Source organism: Prionailurus bengalensis, chromosome B3 (genome assembly GCF_016509475.1).
Source record: "Prionailurus bengalensis isolate Pbe53 chromosome B3, Fcat_Pben_1.1_paternal_pri, whole genome shotgun sequence".
In the NCBI taxonomy this organism is placed as follows: domain Eukaryota; kingdom Metazoa; phylum Chordata; class Mammalia; order Carnivora; family Felidae; genus Prionailurus; species Prionailurus bengalensis.
In genome coordinates this window covers 60,174,569-60,199,282 of record NC_057355.1, presented here as the reverse complement: position 1 = coordinate 60,199,282, position 24,714 = coordinate 60,174,569, and the positions used below count along the sequence as shown (strand labels likewise).

General features: G+C 38.5%; 1 protein-coding gene across 11 annotated transcripts in view; it reads right to left on the bottom strand.

Moving 5' to 3' along the window:
* The window catches only part of TP53BP1 (tumor protein p53 binding protein 1), a 95,559-nt gene that overhangs the window by 65,169 nt on the left and 5,676 nt on the right, over nucleotides 1-24,714 (bottom strand). For 10 of the 11 annotated variants that reach the window (XR_006293030.1, XR_006293031.1, XM_043554079.1 and 7 more), the window contains exons 2-5: nucleotides 4,137-4,325; nucleotides 3,376-3,560; nucleotides 3,076-3,169; nucleotides 2,556-2,640 (exon numbers count right to left, since the gene is read on the bottom strand). Coding sequence is in view for 8 of the 11 variants with exons in the window: in XM_043554079.1 (XP_043410014.1) it covers nucleotides 2,556-2,640; nucleotides 3,076-3,169; nucleotides 3,376-3,560; nucleotides 4,137-4,143 (371 nt within the window). In the remaining 3 variants the exon portion in view is untranslated. Of the gene's footprint in view, nucleotides 1-649; nucleotides 786-2,555; nucleotides 2,641-3,075; nucleotides 3,170-3,375; nucleotides 3,561-4,136; nucleotides 4,326-24,714 lie in introns of those variants that run through there. The other variant, XM_043554082.1, reaches the window with a different exon arrangement.

The window sequence follows — 24,714 nt, the reverse complement described above, 5'->3', positions numbered from 1 at the left end:
TTTCGAAATGACAAAATATTACAAAGGACAGTCTTAATTAGCGATTGCCAGGAGTTCAGGTAAGACAAAGAGGTGAACATGGTTATAAAAAGGCAGATACAGAGGTAACTAGACTTTATAAAAATTCACATACATGAATACAAGTAAAAGTGGGAAAACTTAAATCATTCAGTAGATTTTATCAATACAGATATCCTGGTTAATATACTATAGTTTTGCAAAACGTTAGCATTTGGGCAAAGTTTATAAAGGATCTCTACATACTATTTCTTACAACTGCATGTGAATCTATAATTATCTCAATTTTTTAAAACGTTTAACAGAGAAGGGCACCTGGCTGGCTCAGTCAGTGGAGCATGCAACTCTTGATCTTGGGGTTGTGAGTTAGAATCCCATACTGGATGTAAAGAATACTTAAAAATAAAATCTTTAAAACAATAAAATAAAATGTTTAACAGGGAAATAAAACAATCTATATTTCTTTAGTATATTTTAGGATGCTCCATGTTTAGGACCATCAGCTTAGATCAACCGAACACTAGGTAAGAGAGGAAGATTTTTTTGGAATTTTATGCAAAAAGTTCACAAGCAGCTTTTTAAAAAATACTTGCATTAACGAATAAATGCATACAAATGGAGATCAATATACCTGTGTTTTGAAGAACTTTCATTCTCTTGGAATCAACCCCAAATCCTTTCTAGATTCATGGCCTTTGCACTTGCAGTTCCCTCTGGAAAGCTCCTCCTCCCACCAGCCACTCTTCTCCCCAGCTCTTCAAACATGTCTAACAAATTCATATTTATAGTTTAGATCACATTCCTCAAAGAGGCTTACCCCTATCACACAGATTAGGTCATATTTTCTTTCTTTCCTCCCTCTTTGAAATAACAATTGTAACTGAATAGCTGTTTATGTAATGATTTAACACCTTTCTCCCTGTTAAATTATAAGTTCCATGATGGCAAAGCCCCTTTAAAACACCTTACCACAGTGCCTGCACATTTCCTGAATGTAAACGTTCAAGGTTTTTTGGTTTTTGTTTTGTTTTGTTTTTTTAGGGAAAGGGCAACACATCAATGCAAAAAGGGAAAAGTGATAGTATGGGACTTCTCTAACAGCAATGCTTCACTTATGAGGGGTATACATACTTCCTGCCCCCACTGGTTCAAACCAAGGTGCTGGGTCACAAAAACACAAATAACTTTGGCACATGTTTACTTTAAAGTATCATAAATTCAAATGCCTACAGAAAGCAAAACAAGGTAACAAAAAGGGGTGAAGTGGCTAAGAACAAAAGCAAAAGTACTGCAGTAAAAGATGAATAATTAACTTCAGTGTCCATGTACAATAGTGAATTGTAGGGACTATGACAGACCAGAGCACTCATGCTCACCTATGCAGAGGTTAGCTGCTACTCACAGCTCCAGGCAAATGTTACCAATAATACAAAAGTTGCATTACCTCTGGACTAGTAATGCCAGAAGCTGAAAATTCAAGTTTTATGTAAAATTTCCCCATTTAAAATTCTACCAATTATTTCAAATATATTTTACAACCATGTGTGGGCCAAAGACAAGCCAGCTGCAGGTCAAAATAAGCCCACCAATTTGCAGATTGTTCCAAAGCACCAACTAATAATTTGGGAGAAAAAACTTATGTGCAAACAGAGTATTAAATAGAAGGCAAAAAAAAGGGGGTGGAAGGGCATTTATTTTTTAGATAAAACCATAGTCTTTCACCACCTCAACCTGACATTCTCCTCTTTGACTAGCTCCCTTTTCCTACTCAGCCACCACAAGGCTCCTGAAGTTATCTAAGTTCTCTTTTGATTTTAGTAATTTCAGGCAGAAGACTAAGAAGCACTGAATAGTAAAAAAGAAAGAGAAGGCACTGGAGTCAGGAGGACTCAGAGCTCAGTTGCCACTTATAAGCAATATATTCTAGAACAAGTTATCTAACATCTTCACCCATCAGTTTCCCCCTCTATGTAATGGAAAGAATATAATGTCTTCACTGTACAGCTGCTCTAAGGATGAAATTAAATGGGAATATGTATCAAACATCCAATCCTGACAGAGGATCCTATCCTAACAGAGGATAAACTCAAAAAACGGACAATGTAAAACTACCCATAAGACAAAGTAAAAATTGAATACTGGTTAGGGTATGAATTAATAAACATCCTGGGTCTAAAACTGGTAATTTAGCTGGTAGATGGAAAGCATGCCTAATAGTTTTGATAACATGCCTAAAATTTTTTTGATTATTTTTTCCATTAAGTCATATCTATGCTAAGAATGAAGAATGATTATTTATTTTACGTGTACAATACAAATCACAATTTGAATAATACAAGTGTAAAAAATGTTATTACCTTCACAAAAGAGGTTCTGGCTATCAGTACTAATGTACCAGTGAATATGATCCTCAACTCCCACTACCTAATTCACAAAAATAAGATTAATCCCTTTATCGTTGGGATGAGGCAATAGGTACAGATAAAAGAAATGATCCATTAATAAATTTAAATAAATTCCTTCCAACACTAGTATACCTGGTTGTCCTGTTTGGCTGAGGTAACTGTTCAATGACCTGACTGATGGTACCACCTGTGTCCAAATGAGAAGAATCCATAGGGTCTGAAAAAAAAGAGTGGACATTAGTACAAAAGGCATTTACTACCGAACTTTAATACCAAACTTTAATACAAATTCAGAAATGTAGACAATATCAATCTAATCATCTACATTAAAAAATCAACTTTCTGGGGCACCTGGATGGCTCAATCGGTTAAGCATCCAACTTCAGCTCAAGTTGTGAGTTCAAGCCCTGCATCAGGCTCTCTACTGTCAGCACAGAGCTGGCTTTGGATCCTCTGTCCCCCTCTCCTCCTCCCTCTCTGCCCCTTTCCCTCTGGGTCTCTCTGTCTCTCAAAATAAATAAATAACCTTAAAAAAAAAAAAAAACTTTCTGAGTGCCTTATACGCATTCACCACAACCACATAATGTTTAGATCCACCCAGTTACAACAAGAGCACTCTTGCAAAAGGGACTATTAGCTTTAAACATCTCACCTGCAGCTTTGTTTTCTTTCAGATGCTCATTGAACCCACTATTATTATCTCCTTGTTCTTCTCCAGCTGTTTGTTCAGGATTGGACACAACATCCTAAAAAACATACATACATAATATCCCTACTACATATGAAATAATCCAAAATAAGGCATACTTTTGTGAATGTGTTGATTTCGTTTTTCCAACCAATTTTATCCAAAAGATAGAGATCTCCTAAGTACTTAGATTTGCTAATTGTTCTTGATTAGATAAAAAAAATAATTTTTCCTCAATCCTTTCCAAACAAGATTATCACTCACCAACACAGGGTTCTCTTTGTGTGTCTGTAGATTAGGAAGGTGTCGAGATAGCAGACTAAAGCGAGAACCAGAATCATCTTCTAGAACCTGGCTTTCAGGCTGAGAATCTTCAATTATCAGGCAAGGAGTGTCTTGCTGAGAGAAATCTGAATCCAACTGACTTCCAGTAGGGTCCATCTGCTCCCCTGGTATGGAATAACAAAAGATCAGTTGTGTGTAACCTACTAGCTTTCCTCTCGCAGTCTGAGCTTAAATAATGGGGCGGAGGTGCAAGAACTAGGAAAAGGGACCAGTCTAGGACTCCAATTAGATTATATTTATAATCGCTGCAAACACTTTCCTATCAAACCTCCCAAGGCCTTATTTCCTCGTTATTTACTATCAGTCTGCCAATCCTTCTCCTCCTCTTCTTTTCCATCACCTTCCCGTAGACACCCTTTCCCCTCCTTCCTAACCTCTTCTCTCCCCGCCTCTTTTTCCATCCCCCACAACTCTCCCTACGTCTTTCTGGCGCCTCTACCGCCCCCCAAAAGGCTGCTTTGTAATCTCTGTTCGCCAGAACACTCACAGCCCTTCACGTTTACTCAAGACCACCTAGCCTTCTTAGCTACTGCTTCCCCACCCCCTCCTCAGGGCCCTCCAACCCTTTCCCCGTCACCGCCGCCATGCTTGCCACCCCGCCCCCTCCGGTCAGCCATCCCTTCAGACCCGAAACCCAAGCCTTCAGAGCTCACTGCGCCCCCACTTTCTGCAAACGGTACCAGGCATCCCAGCGGGAGATCACTCGCGCTCGAGCTAGAGGTCTCTGCACGCTCCCAGCTCCCTCCAGCTCGATCCCCAGGTCGCCGCTGTAGCCACCGCCGCCACCGGCCGCGAACTCCCCCTTTTCCCGTCGCGTCACGCAGTACCGGCTCGCCCATTCGCTGCTGCTGCCCGCCACTCAAGAAGCCCTGTGGATGATTCGAGGTTGAGGCAGAGTGCCCCGCCCCACGTAAGAAAAAGGAACACCGCGGCGTGTTTCCATGGTAGCATGGACGTTGCAGGCCCTCCCCCTAGTACAGCCAGAGAATGACAGTATCCTTGAACCGAAGGGACCTTGAGAGGGCGTGAAATATATTCCCCTGCCTCCAGGACAATTGTGTGTACCACTACTCAGATATAAGAGAACAGACTTCTTTTCTATCGTTCATGCACTTTGAGGCCCCTTCTCTTACCTTCTTCCGTAGAAAAGCAGAGGGTTCCCCAATTTCTAATAAAAGGGCAAAGACGAGGATCCAGGATGGCTAGTACTTCAGAGCTGGTGAAACTGAAGACAGACAGGATGCTTGGGGTTTTACCTGTGTCACTTAGAATCCCTTTTGTGGGCCTCTAACTGAATTCGAGGGCCTCACATTATGCCTCTGACAGTTTAGGTTTGGTTTGGGGTTTTTTTTTTCCTTTACATTGTCTGAGGTCCCCAATAAAGCATATTTTTTCCCATTGCCCTCTGCAGTCTGGAACGTAGGTCAAGCTTCACATTCGCTTATCATTGCCCTCTCTTTTATGAGATTGAAACCTAAGGAGACTATAGCCCCAGACCTTTTTTTGCACTTCCCATTGAATTAAGCAGGGTGATTCTCAAGACTCCGTGGAGAAGAGAACAGCTGCCGCCCCTTTAACTACATGACCTCAAAAATCCCTCCCAAGCCTTGAGAGTCTATTATCCTAATTATGGTGCCAGGGTCTTATAGAAGGTGTGGCAGCTGGGACTTGTTTTAATGAACTAGACACCATAAGGAATATATGCTTTGTTTTATTTAAGTGGTGGTTGGATCTAGAATGGAATTCTAGCTAGAGCAGCTGTCAGTGGGGAAAGTACCTAGCACACCGCCAAGCACATACATAGCTAGCATTCAGTAGGAGGTAGTTTTCTGTCTCTACCCCAGGTTCAGAATGACTTAGGTATAGCCCAATCATGATTTTCCAATATTCTAAATGTCCAATTTAGTACCTTATATAAACTAAGAGAAAGTGGAGCTTCCTATAAACCAGTCTTCTCCCTGCTTTTATAAATTACAGTGATCACATTTTTTAAAACAAAAATCAAAGCATATCATGTGAATATATGCTACTTATGGAAACAAAAGGACAGAACCTTTGAAATTAAACTGTCCTGAAAAACCTAGAATCTGTTGTTGCTGTAACTAGAATACAATTAGGGTCCCTGGAATGTTTTAATAGTGGAACAAAAATAGAATAGAACACACAGAGACACATCCCACTTCTTAATCTTGAAATCATTTATAATTGATTCCTCCTTTCCTCCACTCCTAATGCTGCAGAAGACCAGTGACCAAATAAATTTAATCCTGAAAGCACCAGGGCAGGTCGATATTAAAAACACTAGGTAGACAAAGTAAATTCATCTGCTCCATTTGTGAGGGCTCAAACAACCAGTTCCTATTGTGGACAAATCTTGATCTCAATTCCCATAAAAATACCCCAAAAGTCACTATACTTTTGCTCTTTTCTGTCCTGCTATTGCATTTCCCCTCCCCAAGTAAGACATAAATAAATAGGCCTTCTTGATTATTTGAAAAGCAAATTGCATGTGTTTGTTAAAACTCACAAAACTCTACACCAAAAAGGGTAAATTGAACCTCAATAAACATGACTAAAACTAAATAAGTAAATAAGACTGAGCCATTCCCATTACCAAATAAAACTGTGAAGAAAAACAGTGAATTCCTTGTTAGGCAGTATAACAATTAAATTAATCATTACATTACCCAGAAAGATTAGAAAATGCAGGCAGGATGGTTACCCACTGAGACTGACTGATTGTGGTTAGATGAGCAAAAGGCCTTTGTTGAATCCTAGGCTGCAAAGGACATCAGCACCGCTACCCACCTGCATGTACATCTTTAGCTAAGCCACCTCAGTAGAGAGAAATCTAATCTACCTCTAAAGACAAGAAAATCCTAACAGACTTTATGTTAACCCACTTTAAAATTTAATAAACCTCATTGTCAGAAATTTTTATTCCAATCATCTAACCTAAATCCTTTGTTCTAGAGCTTAAAGCCATTTCCTCTCATATTGTCTTTAATTGACAATTCATTTTAAAACCTGGATAAATTTTTGTATGGCTGGAATCATTTCACCTGGTCCAATAATTCCATAATATATTTCAACCAATGAAACAATAAATAGAAGTGTTATAAATCTAATTTGTTAGTCTTTTTCTGAGGTCTTCTCACAGACTTCTCTAAGCAAAAGAACCCCAGGTGGCTTAAATCTACCACACAGACACTATTTACCAACCTTTAAATTTGCTTCATTATTTTCGTCTGGAAACTCAGTTTGGGAGTTCAGTGGCAGAGAACCTTACTGATGATACGACAAGTACTGAATTTGATGAAAAATTATTACATATCCCTTTTAAGCAGCAATACTCAAGTATTACATTCTGACTTATATTTATATATAATTGATTTCAACCCCTAAGATGCCTTCTGTTGTACCTGGACCTATACAATCATGTCCAGTCATATACCAATGATATAATTAATAACATGTATCATATTTTCACTATATGGCAGGCATTGTGGTCTGTTTTACATTCATTACCTCACCTAAAAGCCTCATAACTCTCTGAGGGTTACAGATGAGGGCACTAAGGTTTAGAGATGAGATAATTTGTGTAATGTGTTAGAGCTAGCAAGGGAGAGGGTCAGAATTTAAACACAATCCCTAGTGTTCTAGAAATTCATAAGAATAAATTAAAATAATATGAAGAAAACAGAGGAGAAATTGAAAAGTTGTCAACTCCACATCCTTATGTAGAAGTTAAGTCAACAAAGAGGTGATGATATAATTAAAATGTGAAAGCAAATTGCTTAAGATACTCAAAAATTGCCTATGATACTATATTATCTTCCTAACAATAGGCTGATAGACCTGGTACCTGCAACGCCTGTAGTGGAAGCAATCCCACTGGTCTGTATCTTATCTCTACAGAACTTCCTCCTGTTAATTTTAAGTCAACTTTTTATTTTGAAAAAAATTTCAGAGCAATAGAAAAGTTGCAAAAATAGTATAATTAAAAAATAGTATAATGATCTCTTTCATAAACCCTTTCACCTAGATCCACACATTGTTAACATTTTGCCACATTACTCCTACTCAGTTTTTTTATTGTAATGTTAAAATACATATAACATAACATTTATTGTTTTAACCATTTTTAAGTGTACAGTGCAATGGAAATAAGAGCATTCATGGTTATGCAACCATTACCACCATCCATCTCCAGAATTTTTTCATCTCCCCAAACTAAAACTCTGTACCCATTAAGCACTTACTCCCCATTCCTCCTTCCCTCCAGCCCCAGGCAACCACCATGCTACTTTCTGTCCCCATGAATTTAACAACTGTAGGTACCTCATATAAATGGAACCATACGATATTTGTCCTTTTGTGTCTGGCTTAGTTCATTTAGCATAACGTCCTTGAGATTCATCCATGTTGTAATCTTAGAAGCTTGTGTCAGAATTTCCTTCCTTATTAAGGCTGAATAATAGTCCACCGTATGCATATATCACATTTTTAAAAAATATTATACTGTTAAGTAATCTCTCTACCCAACATGGGGCTCGAACTCATAACCTCAAGATCAAGAGTCACATGCTCTACCAACAGAGCCAGCCAGGTGCCCCTGTATAAATCCCTGTATATTTTGTTTCTCATCCTCGTTCATTGTAACCCACTTTTCTAATCTCTCCAGAGCCCCAATTTTGCCACACCCAAGTATCCATGAAACCCCCGGAAGCACATTAGCAGAGCACACTGCCCATTACATCTAGTGGCATTTTCTAGCCAGCCAATCAGCAATAGGCCTTATAAGCTTGAGTCTTCCTCAAACACACAATACCAAGCATAATTGTGACAGTAGTATTAGCTGCAGTTTTCTCCCTCCCACCTTTTCAAACATCTAACCTAAACAGTTGAACTCAGAAAAAAAAAAAAAAAAGGCTGGGGTTCAACTCCACCAGGAGCCACTTGGCCGCTTACCTGGAAACAGAAACGAAACGTTATGGTATGGAGGAGGTGGGTGTTGGACGGAATCTTTGCCCATGTGAATATTGATGGAGACTACCATCCTCCCTTTGGTTTATTCCTCTTTTTCTAGCAGTACTCAAATCTCCATATCCTGGTAGCATCTTTCCTCCATTTTACTCTCCTATCAAGCTCTTGGACTTTCTGTTTCCTTCCCCTCCAAATTCCATTTTCTCCACACACACCAGTAACTCTATAATCCTTTGCAATCTGGCTCCAACCTCCATAAACCTGGTGCCTACCACAATTCCAGGCACAAAGCAGTTACTCTAAAAATCTTTGTTAATAACCAATTCTGAAAATTTCCTGTCAAATCACCTCATTAGCTATGACTTTTATAGTATATGATGGTGTTCCTGATTCCCTCCTCCTTAAAATTCTCATTCCGTGACTCCAGAGTTCCTGGCTTTCCTCCCTCTCAGCTTTCTTTCCAATCCACAACTTCCTGGAATCCAGTACTACAGGATGAGAATTAAGAATTAAGAGTGATATAATGGGGCGCCTGGGTGGCGCAGTCGGTTAAGCGTCTGACTTCAGCCAGGTCACGATCTCGCGGTCCGTGAGTTCGAGCCCCGCGTGGGGCTCTGGGCTGATGGCTCAGAGCCTGGAGCCTGTTTCCGATTCTGTGTCTCCCTCTCTCTCTGCCCCTCGCCCGTTCATGCTCTGTCTCTCTCTGTCCCAAAAATAAATAAACGTTGAAAAAAAAATTTTTTTAAAGAATTAAGAGTGGTATCAACATGCTACAACATGGATGGAACTTGAAAACATTATGCTAAATAAAATAAGCCAGACACAAATGGACAAATATTGTATGATTCCATTTATATTATGTACATAGAATAGGCAAATCCATAGAGACATAAAGGAGAATGGGGGGGGGAGGGAGGAAAAGGGAAGTTATTGTTTAAGGGGTACAGAGTTGTGGTTTGGGAAGATGAAAAAGTTCTGGAGATGGATGGTAGTGATGGTTGCAGAATGTGAATGTACTTAATGCTACTGCACTGTACACTTAAACATGTTTAAATTGGTAAAGTTTATGTTATATGCATTGTACTACAATTTAAAAAGTTTTTGAATGAGACAAAACTAAATTTCGGTATTTAAAGATACACACCTAAGTCATAAATAATAATAATAATAATAATAATAATAATAATAATAATAAACTATATGATTAACAATAAAAGTCAGAACTAGTGGTTAATTTTAGAGGAGCTAAAGAGGTTTTAATTCTTTTTTTTTTTTTTTAAGGGGTTTTAATTCTTTAAGAGGCAAGGGTGGTGATTGGAAATGTTCTAACTTTATTACCAGGAGCATTAACAGGTATACTATGTATAATTCATACCTTTGCACATTTATATTTTATTCATTTTTATGTGGGTTACATTTCATAATAAAGATGATTTAAAATAGGGGCGCCTGAGTGCCTCAGTTGGTTAAGCGTCCAACTCTCGGTTTTGGCTCAGGTCATGATCTCATAGTTCCTGAGACTAAGCCCCGCTTGGGATTCACTCTCTCCTCTCTCTCTCTCACTCTCCCAAAATAAATAAACTTTTTCAAAAAAAGGTGATTTAAAATAAATAAATGTCACTGATGCCAAAACTAGTAATGTGGTGGAAAAGAGGGTACTTACAAAGTCTCAAAGTATCTCCCTAAAATGTATTAAATTATTACAAACAGAAAGTAGTACATTTGCAGTGAAAAAAAATTCATGTTCACCAACGTAACCAAATGATTCCAGTTAACATCACTAGTAATGGGACAACATACCATCATGTGTCACTTGATATGATGCACCGAGAAGGAAATAACATCACTTTAATTGTATTCCTGCCAAAAATTTATTACCTGAATCTGACCATGAGGAGACATCACATAAACCTAAATTGATGGATGCTGTACATATAACTAGCCAATATTCTTCAGAGGGAGACATAGGAAACAAAGAGAGAGAGAAGAAGAAGAGAAAAACATGCCAAGATCAACAATGACAAAGAAAGACTGAGGAACTGAATCAGATTTGAGCAGACCTAGGAGATAAGACCCAAGACCATCAAATGCAACATGTAATCCGGAACTGAACCCCAGACAAGAACTCGGTTTTCCTTCTGCTACAAAGAACTCTAATATTACCACTGATGATATCCGAATAAGGTATGTAGATTATATAATAGTATTGAATCAATGTTATCTTCCTGATCTTGTAGTTGAAAGAGAAAGAAAGAAAGAAAGAAAGAAAGAAAGAAAGAAAGAAAGAAAGAAAGAAAAGAAAAGAAAAGAAAAGAAAAGAAAAGAAAGGTAGGATAAAGAGTAAAGAGAGTGGTACCAAATTATCTGAGATTGGAGCTGAGCAGGGGTGACATTAAGCAAAACTACAAGAAAAGTTTACTGCACCTAACATAGGAATGGGATGAAAGTAAGAAAAGGAATATTCTTAGAGCCTTTGAAAACAGAAAGGCCAGAAATCAGAACCAGGATGGTAGAAGATGAGAAAAGTCATCTTGTAGATTAACACAAAAACAGGGGTGCCTGGCTCAACCGGTTGAGCATCCGACTCTTGATTTTGGCTCAGGTCCTAATCCCATGGTTGTGGAATTGAGCCCCCGCATAGGGCTCCGTGCTGAGTGTGGAGACTGTTTGGGATTCTCTCCCTCTTTCTCTACCTCTCCCCACCTCGCATGCACATGCTACATTCTCTTCCTCAAAATAAATAAATAAACATTAAAAAAAAAAAAAACACAGTTATTCTTGAACTCTTAAGTCCCAATGGGGAGAATGTTCTGGGCCTGAGAAATATAAGAAGAAAATAAAACACTTCAGTGGGAAAGGACACCATGCTGGTTCCTACTCATGCATGTGGCTGAACCATGAAATGTTTACTCATCCTCTGAGGTAAGTGTGTGTATACATAAAATCATGTACACAGCGCCAATTTTATATTGTACTCCCCATATTACTATGTCATATTCTCCTTCATTCCACTCTAGGTCACTTTAGTCATCTCTCCTCTGTATTTTTTAAAATTATTTTAATTCTAGTATGGTTAACATACAGTGTTATAATAGTTTCAGGTGTACAATACAGTGATTCAACAATTCTATGCATTACTCAGTGCTCATCAAGATAAGTGTACTCTTAATCCCCTTCACCTATTTCACCCATCCCCCCATCTACCTCTCTTCTGGTAAACCTCAGTTTGTTCTCTATAGCCAAGAATCTGTTTTTGAGGTTTCTCTCTTTTTTAGTTTGTTCTTTTGACTCTTAAATTCCACATATGAGTGAAATTCATATGGTATTTGTTCTTCTCTGACTTATTTCACTTAGCATTAAACTCTCTAGCTCGGGGCGCCTGGGTGGCTCAGTCGGCTGAGCGGCCGACTTCGGCTCAGGTCATGATCTCACAGTCCATGAGTTCGAGCCCCGCGTCGGGCTCTGTGCTGACAGCTTGGAGCCTGGAGCCTGTTTCAGATTCTGTGCCTCCTTCTCTCTCTGACCCTCCCCTGTTCATGCTCTGTCTCTGTCTCAAAAATAAATAAACATTAAAAAAAAATTTTAAAAATAGAAAAAAAATAAACTCTCTAGCTCGATCTATGTTGTTGCAAATGGCAAGATTTCATTCGTTTTTATGGCTGAGTAATATTCCATTGGGTATATATGCCACGTCTTTTTTTTTTAATTTTTTAATGTTTATTTATTTTTGAGATATATAGAGAGAGACAGAGTGCAAGCAGGGGAAAGTAGAGGGAGGGAGAGACACAGAATCCAAAGCAGGCTCCAGGCTCTGAGCTGTCAGCACAGAGCCCAACATGGGGCTTGAACTCACCACCCGTGAGATCATTACCTGAGCCAAAGTTGGACGCTTAACCCACTGAGCCACCCAGGCGCCCCATACCACTTCTTCTTTATCCATTCATCTATTGATGGACACTTGGGTGCTCCCATAATTTGGCTATTGCAAATAATGTTGCAATAAACATAGGTGTGCATATATCTTTTCAAATTAGTGTTTCATATTCTTTAGGTAAATTCCTAGTAATGGAATTACTGGATCATATGGTAATTCTATTTTTAGTTTTTTAAGAAAACTCCATATTGTTTTCTACAGTGGCTGCACCAGTTTGCATTCCCACCAACACTGCATGAGGGTTCCTTTTTGTCTACTTCCTCACCAACACTTGTTGTTTCTTGTGTTTTTTTATTTTAGCCATCCTTTGTTTTTTAACGTTTATTTATTTATTTATTTTATTTTTTTTAACGTTTATTTATTTTTGAGACAGAGAGAGACAGAGCATGAACCGGGGAGGGTCAGAGAGAGGGAGACACAGAATCCGAAATAGGCTCCAGGCTCTGAACTGTCAGCACAGAGCCCGACGCGGGGCTCGAACTCACAGACCGCGAGATCATGACCTGAGCCGGAGTCGGCCACTTAACCGACTGAGCCACCCAGGCGCCCCTTCGAGAGAAAGAGACAGAGTGTGAGCAGGAGAGGGGCAGAGAGAGAGGGAGACACAGAATCTGAAGCAAGCTCCAGGCTCTGAGCTGTCATCACAGGGCCCGATGTGGTGCTCAAACCCACGAGCAGTGAGATCATGACCTGAGCTGAAGTCTGATACTTAACCAACTGAGCCACCCAGACGCCCCATATTTTAGCTCTCTTGACAGGTATAAGGTGATACCTCATTGTGGTTTTGATTTGCATTTTCCTGATGATGAGTGATGTTGAGCATTTGCATGTGTCTGTTGGCCAACTGTATGCCTTCTTTATAGAAATATCTGTTCATGTCTTCTGCCCATTTTTAAATTGGATTATTTGGGGTTTTTTGGTGTTGAACTGTATCATTTATATATTCTGGATATTAACCTTTTATTGGATAGGTCATTTGCAAATATCTTCTCCTATTCAGTAGGTTGTCTTTTTGTTTTGTTGATGGTTTCTTTGTTGTGAAAAAGCTTTTTATTTTTAGTCCCAATAGTTTATTTTTGCTTTTGTTTCCCTTGCCTCAGAAGATATATCTAGAAAACTGTTGCTACAGTCAATGTCAGAGACATTACTGCCTGTGTTCTCTTCTAGGATTTTCATGGTTTCAGGTCTCACATTTAGGTCCTTAATCTATTTTGAGTTTATTTTTGTATATGGTGTCAGAAAATGGCAATTTTTTTTTTTCATGTAGCCTTCCAGTTTTCCCTACACCATTTGTTGAGGAGAATTTTTCCCATTGCATATTCTTGTCTCTTTTATCAAACATTAATTGACCATATAATCATGGGTTTATTTCTCTGTGCTATCTTAGATAGGGTTGGATCCTAAAGGCTGATCTATTATTCTGTGTGAAGACCACCTATTCCAGAAATAGGCTAGTCACTCCTCAGGCCACTCATGGCTGGTTTGATGCTCTTTGCTCCAGACTTAGCTCCTGAGCTAAGAAGCTCCTTCGTTACACGTGGAGAATGGCTCTTCTGAGGAATTCTAGAACCAACTCCCCCAGGCTCCAGGAGTAGGGGCATAGGGAGTCACCAGGGAGAAGCTCTGGGGTCCTCTGCTCTGTCCACACACCCAGGCACCTGGTAGAGTGAACAAAACTTTGTTTCTTTCTGGAAAACAGTCTCACCTGCCAGAGCTGCTGACAGGCATGAAGGTGAAGAGAAAAGGTCTCATGAAGAGGTGATCCTTCTGTGTCAAGACTTATTCCATGATCACTAATGTTTCAGTTTTGTTTCACAATTGCACATTGCTGGGGACTTTACAAGCTGTTGGTTGCATTCTCAAATATGGGGATTTGAAAACGTCTTTTAGTAGGCACCCTCCACAAGTATCAAGGGACCTCTCGACTATAATTTTCAGCTCTTTTCTTTCTTCGGACATCATCTCTCTGAGCCTCAGATTTTATGAAATGCAGAGAAGGACCTTGCACACAGGGTTGTGAAGAACAAAACAGATCAAAGCTCTTAGACCAGGGCCTGATGTATACAGCAAGTGACCAATAAATGCTGGCTCTTATCATTGTTATTGCAAAAAAATAAAAAATAAAAAATAAAGGCTGAACTAGGCAATACAGAGTCAGTGTGCTAACTAGTTAGCAAGAACTACAGTAACACACTTTGGCCCTGCTCAAATATAAGACCGTCAACATAGGGAGTCTCATGAACCTGAAGCCAGAATATCCATAGCCCTGACGAGAAATTTCTCAGAAATACTAGTTCATTTATTAATTTCAATTCACTTATGTGAAAGACACCATTCTGGCTCCATGGTAGTAGTGGAAGGAAAGCAATGTATAAAGATGATTAAGATATAGTTCCCACACTCAGGGAACTTATAATTTATACAGAGGATAAGGCATGTATACAAATAACTATAATGCAAGATACAATAAAAGTGCTGAGGAGTTCAGAGGAGAAAGAAGTCAAAAGAAATAATTTTAATCATGTGTATAATAAATATTTACTTGGCTACCTGGGTAGCTCAACGAGTTGAGCGTCAACTCTTGATTTTGGCTCAGGTCATGATCCCAGGATCTGGAAGCAAGCCCCATGTTGGGCTCTGCACTGAACTTAGAGCCTGCTTAAGGTTCTCTCTCTCTCTCTCTCTCCCTCTGCCCCCTACCCCACTCACATGCATGCTTTCTCTCTCTCTCTCCCTAAAATAAAATTTAAAAACCATTTTTTAAATGTTTATTTATTTTTGAGAGAGACAGAGTGCGAGTGGGGAAAGCACAGAGAGAGAGGGAGACACAGAATCTGAAGCAGGCTCCAGGCTCTGAGTTATCAGCACAGAGCCCGAGGTGGGGCTCAAACTTGCAAACCGTGAGATCATGACCTGAGCTGAAGTCGGATGCTTAACCAACTGAGCCACCCAGGTGCCCCTAAATTTTTTTAAAAAATAATAAATGTAATGAATATTAATGACCACTTACTATGTTTACTCTTGCTCTTTTTTTTTTTTTTAATCTCATCCGGCCTCATTGCTATAAATGTCTATATGTTAATGACTCCCAACTTTGTATCTCCAGCCCAGACCTCTGTTCCAAATCCAAAACTTGTGTATCTAACTGCCTATTCAGTATCTCTTTTTGGATGTTCAACTGACACCTCAAATTCAATATGCTTAAAATTTAACTCATCTTTTCTACAAAACCTGCTCCACTTGCAGCCTTCCCCATCTCAGGTGATGAAAACTTCATCCTTCCTGTTGATTATAACAAAAAGCTTGGAGACACTCTTTTCTTATTTTAGTGGAAAAGGAAAAAAAATAACCCATGTACTTATCAGTAAAATTCAACAATTATCAACAAATATTCAAACTTGTTCCATTGATATTCCCACTCCTTTCCCAACTGATTATTTCTAAGCAAATCCCAGACATCATATAATTTCACCCATAAATACTTGTATTTGTGTCTAAAATATAGAGAATCTTTTGAAAACATCAACACATACAGGGGCATCTGGGTGGCTTAGTCAGTTAAGTGTCTGCCTTCAGCTCAGGTCATGATTTCATGGTTCGGTTTGTGGGCTCAAGCCCCACATGGGGCTCTGCACTGACAGTGCGGAGCCTACTTCCAATCATTTGTCTCCCTCTCTCTCTGCCCCTCCCCCCATGCTCTCTCTCAAAAAAAAAAAAAACAAATAAAACATTTTTTAAAAGTTTAAAAAATAAAAAAAATCAACACATACAAAGAAAATTGACAGCAATTTCTTAATGCAATCAAATATGTAGTGTTCAAATTTCTCAATTGTCCCCCTATCTCTCTTTTTTTTTTTTTTTACAATTCCAAAACATGGTTTACACACTGCCTTTGGATGATCCTTTTCTTAGCTATCTTTTAATCTGTAAGTTCTCTTTCATTTTTATTTCCTGCAATTTATAAATTTGTTGATGAAACTAGGTCATTTGTTCTATAAAATTTCCAGAACTGTGTGGATTTTTTTTATTGCATCCCTGTGGTATCATCTGACATATTTGTCCCTTCTTATTTTCTATAAATGGGCAATTAGATATATTTGTTATGATTTATGTTTCATTTTTTCTTTTTGGCAAGAATACTTCATAAGTGGTATCATTTACTTCCTATTGCATCTTATCAGGAGACATATAACATCTGGTTGAATGTATTTTTGTTTTGTTACAATTGATAAATAGGTCCAAATGTTACTATCTTTTTACTTGATAGTTTAGTAGTCATTGGTAATCATCACCTAGCTGCATTATTTCACTAAAAGCTGCAAAATAGTGATATTCTATAATTTTTTTTAATGTTTATTTATTTTTGAGACAGAGACAGAGCACGAATAGGGGAGGGGCAGAGAGAGGGAGACACAGAATCTGAAGCAGGCTCCAGGCTCTGAGCTGTCAGCACAGAGCCCAACATGGGGCTTGAACTACGGACCATGAGATCATGACCTGAGCCGAGGTCAGATGCTTAACCAACTGAGCCACCCAGGAACCCCCAAATAGTGATATTCTAATTTTAACATACTGTATTTATTTATTAGCTGGAATTCTTTCATAAATAAGAACTTTTTCTTCATCAAATATTTACCTAAGGAAAGGCAGAATTAACCCATGATTCTTTCTTTTGACTTGCTAGTTTTCGAAACAATGATTTAAGGTTCTCCATATAATAGAGAATATTTCTCCAAATGATGAGGCTCTTTAGCATACTCCAAAAATGACGAAGGAAATTTTTGTTTTTAGTATCACTATGAACTCATGGATTTTTAACACCTGGTGTATTCAATCAATTGCAATTATTGTTCACTTTGAAATGCATATTGTTAGATCTTAGGACTGTTGGACATCACTTCCTTCAAATTAGCTCCAGAGTCCTTTTGACATGATTGCAGGGGTCTTTGATAGCTTCCTTCCTTTCTGTTATAATAAGGTGTTCCAGGTTCATCCTGTTCATTTCCTGCCCCAGATCTGGAATCAGCGGTTTCCCTAAGAAGCCTTGGTTCATTTTAGTAGTAAATGGCACTTAGAGACTGTAATGTGGATGGCTGGAAAGCTTATTGCTAACATTGGATTGGTCATTGTTTTTGCTTTTTCCAATTAAGTTTAGGATTTCAGGGATTTTACCCAAGTTTCTTGATTTTATATTTGTATCTCTCTTATGATCAACATCTTTGTTGTTGATAACATTAACATAATTTGCTTTATTCTATTTTCTATGTATATATACAATCATTTCACACACAAAAAATACCACTATTGTATATAATACAATGGAGTATCACTCAGCAATCAAAAAGAATGAAATCTTGCCATTTGCAACTACGTGGATGGAACTGTAGGGTATTATGCTAAGTGAAATTAGTCAGTCAGAGAAAGACAAAAATCATATGACTTCACTCATATGAGGGCTTTAATAGACAAAACAGATGAACATAAGGGAAGGGAAACAAAAATAATATAAAAACAGGGGCACCTGGGTGGCTCAGTCGGTTGGGCAGCCGACTTCAGCTCAGGTCATGATCTCGCGGTCCGTGAGTTCAAGCCCCACGTCGGGCTCTGTGCTGACAGCTCAGAGCCTGGAGCCTGTTTCAGATTCTGTGTCTCCCTCTCTCTGACCCTCCCCTGTTCATGCTCTGTCTCTCCCTCTCTCAAAAATAAATAAAACGTTAAAAAAAATAAAAAAATATATAAAAACAGGGAGGGGGACAAGACAGAAGAGACTCATAAATATGTAGAACAAACAGAGGGTTACTGAAGGGGTGGGGGGGATGGGCTAAATGGGTAAGGGGCATTAAGGAATCTACTCCTGAAACCATTGTTGCACTATACGCTAACCAAGTTGGATGTAAATTTTACAAAATTAAATTTAAAAAAATTAAAAAAAGAAAAAAATACCACTATTACTATTAATGAGATGACTAGCAAAAACTGTTTAACATTTCTTTGCAGCTGCTTTTTTCCTTAGGGTACATCTCATTAAAAATGTACAATTAAGACTTATGCTACAACATGGACAAATCTTGAAGACATTTTGTTAAGTGAAATAAGTCAACCATAAAAAGACAAATATTGTATGATTCCACTTATATGAGCTACTTAAGAGTAGTCAAAATCATAGAGGCAGAAAGTAGAATGGTGGTTGCCACAATCTGGGGGGAAGAGGAATGAGGAGTTATTGTTTAATCGGTATAGAGTTTTTGTTTTACAAGATAAAAAGAAGTATAGAGATGGATGATGGTGATGGTTCCACCACATTATAAATGTATTTAATATTACTGAACCATATGCTTAAAATTGGCTATAATTGTAAGTTTTATGTGTATTTTACAATAAAATTTTTTTTGAAAAAAGTACTCTTAAATTATTGTATTTTAGAGTCATTTGAAATAATTCTACCAATTTAATACAGAGAGGTTAATTTATTTCATTTTTTAATTTTTAGTGACTATTTTTATATTTTTGTTAGGATAACATTTAAATACAATGAAATGTATTTAAGCTCTTAAATTTAAATAACATTTAAATTTAAATAACGTTTAAATACAATGAAATGTATACAGCTCTTAGTTGTATAATGTCATGAGTTTTGACAAATGTATACATCTCTGAAACTTACATACCAATCAAGAAATAAAACGTTTTCGGGCGCCTGGGTGGCGCAGTCGGTTAAGTTTCCGACTTCAACCAGGTCACGATCTCGCGGTCCGTGAGTTCGAGCCCCGCGTCAGGCTCTGGGCTGATGCCTTGGAGCTTGGAGCCTGTTTCCGATTCTGTGTCTCCCTCTCTCTCTGCCCCTCCCCCGTTCATGCTCTGTCTCTCTCTGTCCCAAAAATAAATACACGTTGAAAAAAAAAATTAAAAAAAAAAAAAGAAATAAAACATTTTCTTGTGGTGTCTTGGTGGCTCAGTTGGTTAAGCGTCCGACTTTTGGTTGATCTCAAGGTTTACTGAATTCGAGCCGCACCAGAATCAGCCTCCTTGAGGAATCTGCTTGGGATTCTCTCTCCCTCTCACTCTCTGCTCATCCCCCACTCATTCTCTCTCTCTCTCTCTCAAAATAAATAAACAGCAAAAAAAAAATTTTTTTTTCTTCACTCCAGAGAATTTTTCATGGCAACCATATTCTAATTTCTACCATCATAGATTTTTTTTCCTGTTCAACAATATTAATGTAAGTGGTATCATTTAGTATGTAGTCTTTTATATTCAGCTTCTTTTAGTCAACAGTAACACTTTTGAGATTCACCCATGTTGCATGCACCAGTAGTTCATTCTTTTTTTATTGCTCAGTAGTATTCTATTGTGTATATGTTCCACATTTTGTTTATCAGTTCTCCTAATGATGAATATTTGGGTTATGTTAAGACCAGTATAAATAAAGCAGTTATAAACATTCATAGATAGGTATTTTGTGAGCATATGTTTTCATTTCTCTTGCATAAAACATCTAAGGGTGGAACAGCTGGGTCATAGGATAGGTATTTGCTTAACTTTGTAAGAAACTGCCAAACAGTTTTCCAAAATAGTTGTATAATTTTATACGCCCACTAACAAACGTATGAGAGTTTCAGGTGCTGCACATCTCGCTAACATTTGGTATTTTCATTGTAAAGGAGTGTTTCATTGTGTTTTTAAAGTAAACTTTATATATAATTTATGTACAATAAAATGTGCCTATTTTAAATGTAGCATTTGATGAGTTCAACAAGTGTGTGTGTATGTGTGTGTGTGTAGCCACCATCACAATCACATAGAGAACATTTTCACCACTCCAAATTTCCCTTGCAATCAGTTCTCACACCCTCCCCAACCCCAAGCAACCACTTGCTTTCTATCACTATAGTTTAGTTTTATGCATTCAGGAATTTCATGTAAACTTATCCATGCAGTAACTACCAGTGGCGACCATGAAAATGCACCACTGAAATCTGGTTTCAAGGAGCATAACTGACTGATGACACTACCTGTTGCCGCTCTGGATCTATCACCACATTTGGACCAAAGCCACACTTTCCACAGACTGATGCCAGCCAATGAGAGAACACAGCAGGGCTACAAAAACAGGCCTAATGCTGTGATATACACAATGCCTCCAACAGGTGCCTTCGAAGACTTTTTTTTAAGATAAAAAATTTATTGAAAACTTTTTTCCTGCCAGGATCTATTCTTCAGGCCCATTTTAATACTCATTAGGTCTTAGGTTAATGGGTACATTAAACTAATAGATTTGCTCACAATTTTTAAGGTAAAATGGGTATGTATATTGGTTTTAGGTGTATAATTTGAATAATTTGATATTTGTATACATCACAAAGTGATAACCACAATAAGCTTAGTTACCTTCGATCACCATTCAATTGACCCCCTTCACCCATTTTGCCCACCCCTCTGACTTAAAGGTTTTTCATCAGCCTCACCAAACCTTCTTGGAATTATGCTGTAGGACAAAGCTCTTCCATTCAAAGATTTATTCCTTTCTTCTCTCCTTCCACAGATGTCAGACCTGTATCTTGATCTGAAGGCTCTCTTTGCTTTCCCCTAGTCCCTCCCTGTGGTGGTTTAAAATAAATCCACTAATTCATTGACACTCCCTTCAAAAGTAGAGCTAATTTCCCTCCTTGTGAGAGGGAAGTCACTAGACTTAGTGATGTGCTTCTAATAAATAGAAGAAGATAGAAATAATGGTGTGTAACTTCCACACTATGTCATAAAAAGGCATTGTGGCTCCCTCCTTCTTCTCTCTTGGCTCACATGCTCTGAGAGAAGCCAGCTGCCATGTTATGAGGGTACTCAAGTAGACCTATGGAGGGGCCTACATGGTGAGGAACTGAGGCTTCCTGCTAATAGCCATGTGAGTGATCCACATTGGAAGCAGATATCCAGCCTCGGTCAAGCCTTCAGATTACTGTAAACTCAATCAACAACTTGACTACAACCTTATGAGAAACCCTAAGCCAAAACAACTCAACTCATTTGCTCCTGAGTTTCATATCCTTAAAAACCATGTGAGATCAGAGTGCGTGGGTGGCTCAGTCAGTTAAGCATCCCACTCTTGATTTTGGCTCAGGTCATGATCTTGGGGTTCATGGGACTGAGCCCTGCATTGGGCCACAGACACAGCAAGGAATCTGCTTGGGATTTTCTCTCTCCCTCTCTCTCTCTGCCACTCCCCAGTCACACACACTCTCTCTCAAAATAAAAAATGTTAAAAAAAAAAAACACTATAAGATATAAATATTTGCTATTTTAAGCTTTCAAGTTTGGGGTTAATTTGTTTCAAATTGATAACCAATATACTTCCCCAACAAATCTCTTTGCACATCTAATTATGTGTTTGTATTAGTTCCCCAGGAAACCAACTAACATAATATTCTTTTATGTTTTGTTTCTTTTGTTCAGCATGATGTTTTTTATTTTCATCTATGTTGCATAAATTTGTAGTTTCTTTTTATCACTGAGCAGTAGTATATTGCATGAAGATATCACAATTTGTTTATCCATTCTCCTATTGATGGACATTTGGGTTGTTTCCAGTTTGGGGCTATTATGAATAAAGTTTCCATGAACAGACCCCACAAGTCTTTTTGTGGACATATGTGTTTTTATTGAGAAAATGTCCAGGAGTGGAACCACTAGGTCACAGGATAGGTGTTTGCTTAATTTTACAAGAAACTTACAAATACTCTTCTAAAGTGATTATAACATTTTATACAAGTATTAGCAGTAAATGAGAGTTCTATTTGTTCCACAATCTTGCTAACATTTGGTATTATTGCTCTTTTAACTTTTGCTATTTTGTGGATATTAAGTGATAGTGCACTGTGGTTTTAATGTGCATTTCTCTAGACTAATGATGAATGCTTTTTCCTGTACTTACTAGCCATTTGTACATCTTGTGGCAATCCACTTAAATTGTTCACTTTATAATTGGGTTGTCTTTTTTTATTCATTTGTAAATTTAAAAAATATACTCTGATTCAAGTTATTTGTCAGATTAGCCATTTTGACTTAATTTTTATTTATACGTATGTAAAACATTTATATAATTCCAAAGTCAAATTTACAAAATAAGTTAAATTTTTAAAAGTCTACTTCCCATCCCTGGCTGCCTCACAATTACTTCTTCTCTCCTCCAGTGGGTAACTTTTTTTCTTTTTAAGTTTTTGGTTTATCTTTGGAGTCATTATGTATTCTCTTTCTCTTTCATTCTTCATTTGATCAGACAGAAAATCAGGCTGGCTCTACCTTTAAAATACTGTGTATCTAGAATTCCACTGATTGTCACTATCTCCACTGACATCAGTCTAATCTGAGTTACATCATTGCTCACCCAGACTACTGCAAGATCCCTGACTGGCTTCCCCCTTCACTCCTTATATCCTCCATGATCCATTCTCAACAGTGACCAAAGTGATCCTGTAAAAATCTAAATCAAACCACATCACCTCTCTGTTCAAAAGCTTGCATATGTTCCCCATTTCACTCAGAATAAAAACCAAACTCCAACATACCTACAATCTCCTGTGTGATCTGGTCTCTAGTATCTCCCTGATCTCATCTCCTATTCTTTCTCTCACTCCTCCACTCCAGCCACAATGGGCTCCAGCTAGTCTTTGGATGTACCAGGCATTAGCTACCTTAGGAACTCTGCACTGGCCATCCTCTCTTTCTACGAGACTTTTCTGCCAGATACCCAAGTGGCTATCTCCCTCACTTCCTTCAAGTCTGCTCAGGTCTCATATTCTCTCTAAGGCCTACCCTGACCAGCCCATTCAAACCTGCAACCTTTCGGGGTGCCTGGGTGGCTCAGTTGGGTTAAGTGTCCGACTTCAGCTCAGGTCATGGTCTCGTGGTCTGTGAGTTTGAGCACCATGTCTAGCTCTGAGCTGATAACTCAGAGCCTGGAACTTGCTTTGGATTCTGTGTCTCCCTCTCTCTCTGCCCCTCCCCACTCACACTCTGTCTCTCCCCCTCTCTCAAAAATAAACATTACAATAATAAAAAATAAAACAGCAACCTTTGCTGTCCCTCCCCTCTTCTTCCCCAACACCAGAGCACCCACCAGTGTTCTCAGTCACCCTTACCCTATCTTCTTTTTTGCCACAGCACTTACCACTTTCTCACATACTATATGTTGCCTCTTTATTATTTATCTGTCTCCTCCACTAGAATGTAAGCTCCACAAAAGCAGGAATCTTTGTGTACTGGGTGTGCTGGCACACAGTAAGTGCTCAATAAATATTATTAAATGAATAAGTAAATGAAATCTGGACATTGTTGTAAGCATATTTAAGAGATTGTCCCATTTAATTTTCAAAATAACACTACAAGGTGGGATGCAATTATTACAACTTTATAGAAAAGGAAACTAAAGCACAGAGAGGATAAGTACCTTGTACAGTTGGCAAGTGGGGAAGTCAGTTTCATAGAAGCAGCTGTGTTTGAGTTGGGTCATAATCCTTAAATCCTTTGTGGAATGAAATGGAACCTTATTTCACAAACAAAATAAATCAAAAGGGTAAAGTAAATAAATTCCTAAATGAGAATTAAGGTGAACAAAGCATCTAAGGAAAAAGAGACAGCCTGAACAGAAAGTATAAGAATGACTGAGGGAGTGGTGCCTGGGTGGCTCAGATGGTTGAGGGTCCAGCTGTTGATTTCAGCTCAGGTCATGATCCCAGGGTCATGGAATCAAGCCCCATGTCAGGCTCCATGCTGAATTGGAACCTGCTTAAGACTCTCTCTCTCTCTTCTCCTTTCCTCCACTCATACTCTCTCTCTCTCTCTCTCTCTCTCTCTCTCTCTAAATAGATATATACTAAAAAAAAAAAAAAAAAAAAAAAGAATGACTGAGGGAAAGGCAAGTGGCTCAAATTGACTGAATAAGGGTTAATGTAAAGTATTCGCAGGAAGTAATGTTAGAAAGGGAAGTTAGGGGGCGCCTGGGTGGCGCAGTCGGTTAAGCGTCCGACTTCAGCCAGGTCACGATCTCGCGGTCCGTGAGTTCGAGCCCCGCGTCAGGCTCTGGGCTGATGGCTCAGAGCCTGGAGCCTGTTTCCGATTCTGTGTCTCCCTCTCTCTCTGCCCCTCCCCCGTTCATGCTCTGTCTCTCTCTGTCCCAAAAAAAAAAAAAAAAAAAAAAAAAAGAAAGGGAAGTTAGGGCATATTATGAAGGATCTTCAGGAAAGTATTAAGAAGGGGGCACCTGTGTGGTTTGGTCTGTTAAGTGTGCAACTTCAGCTCAGGTCATGTTCTCATGGTTCATGAGTTCAAGCCCTGCTTCGGACTCT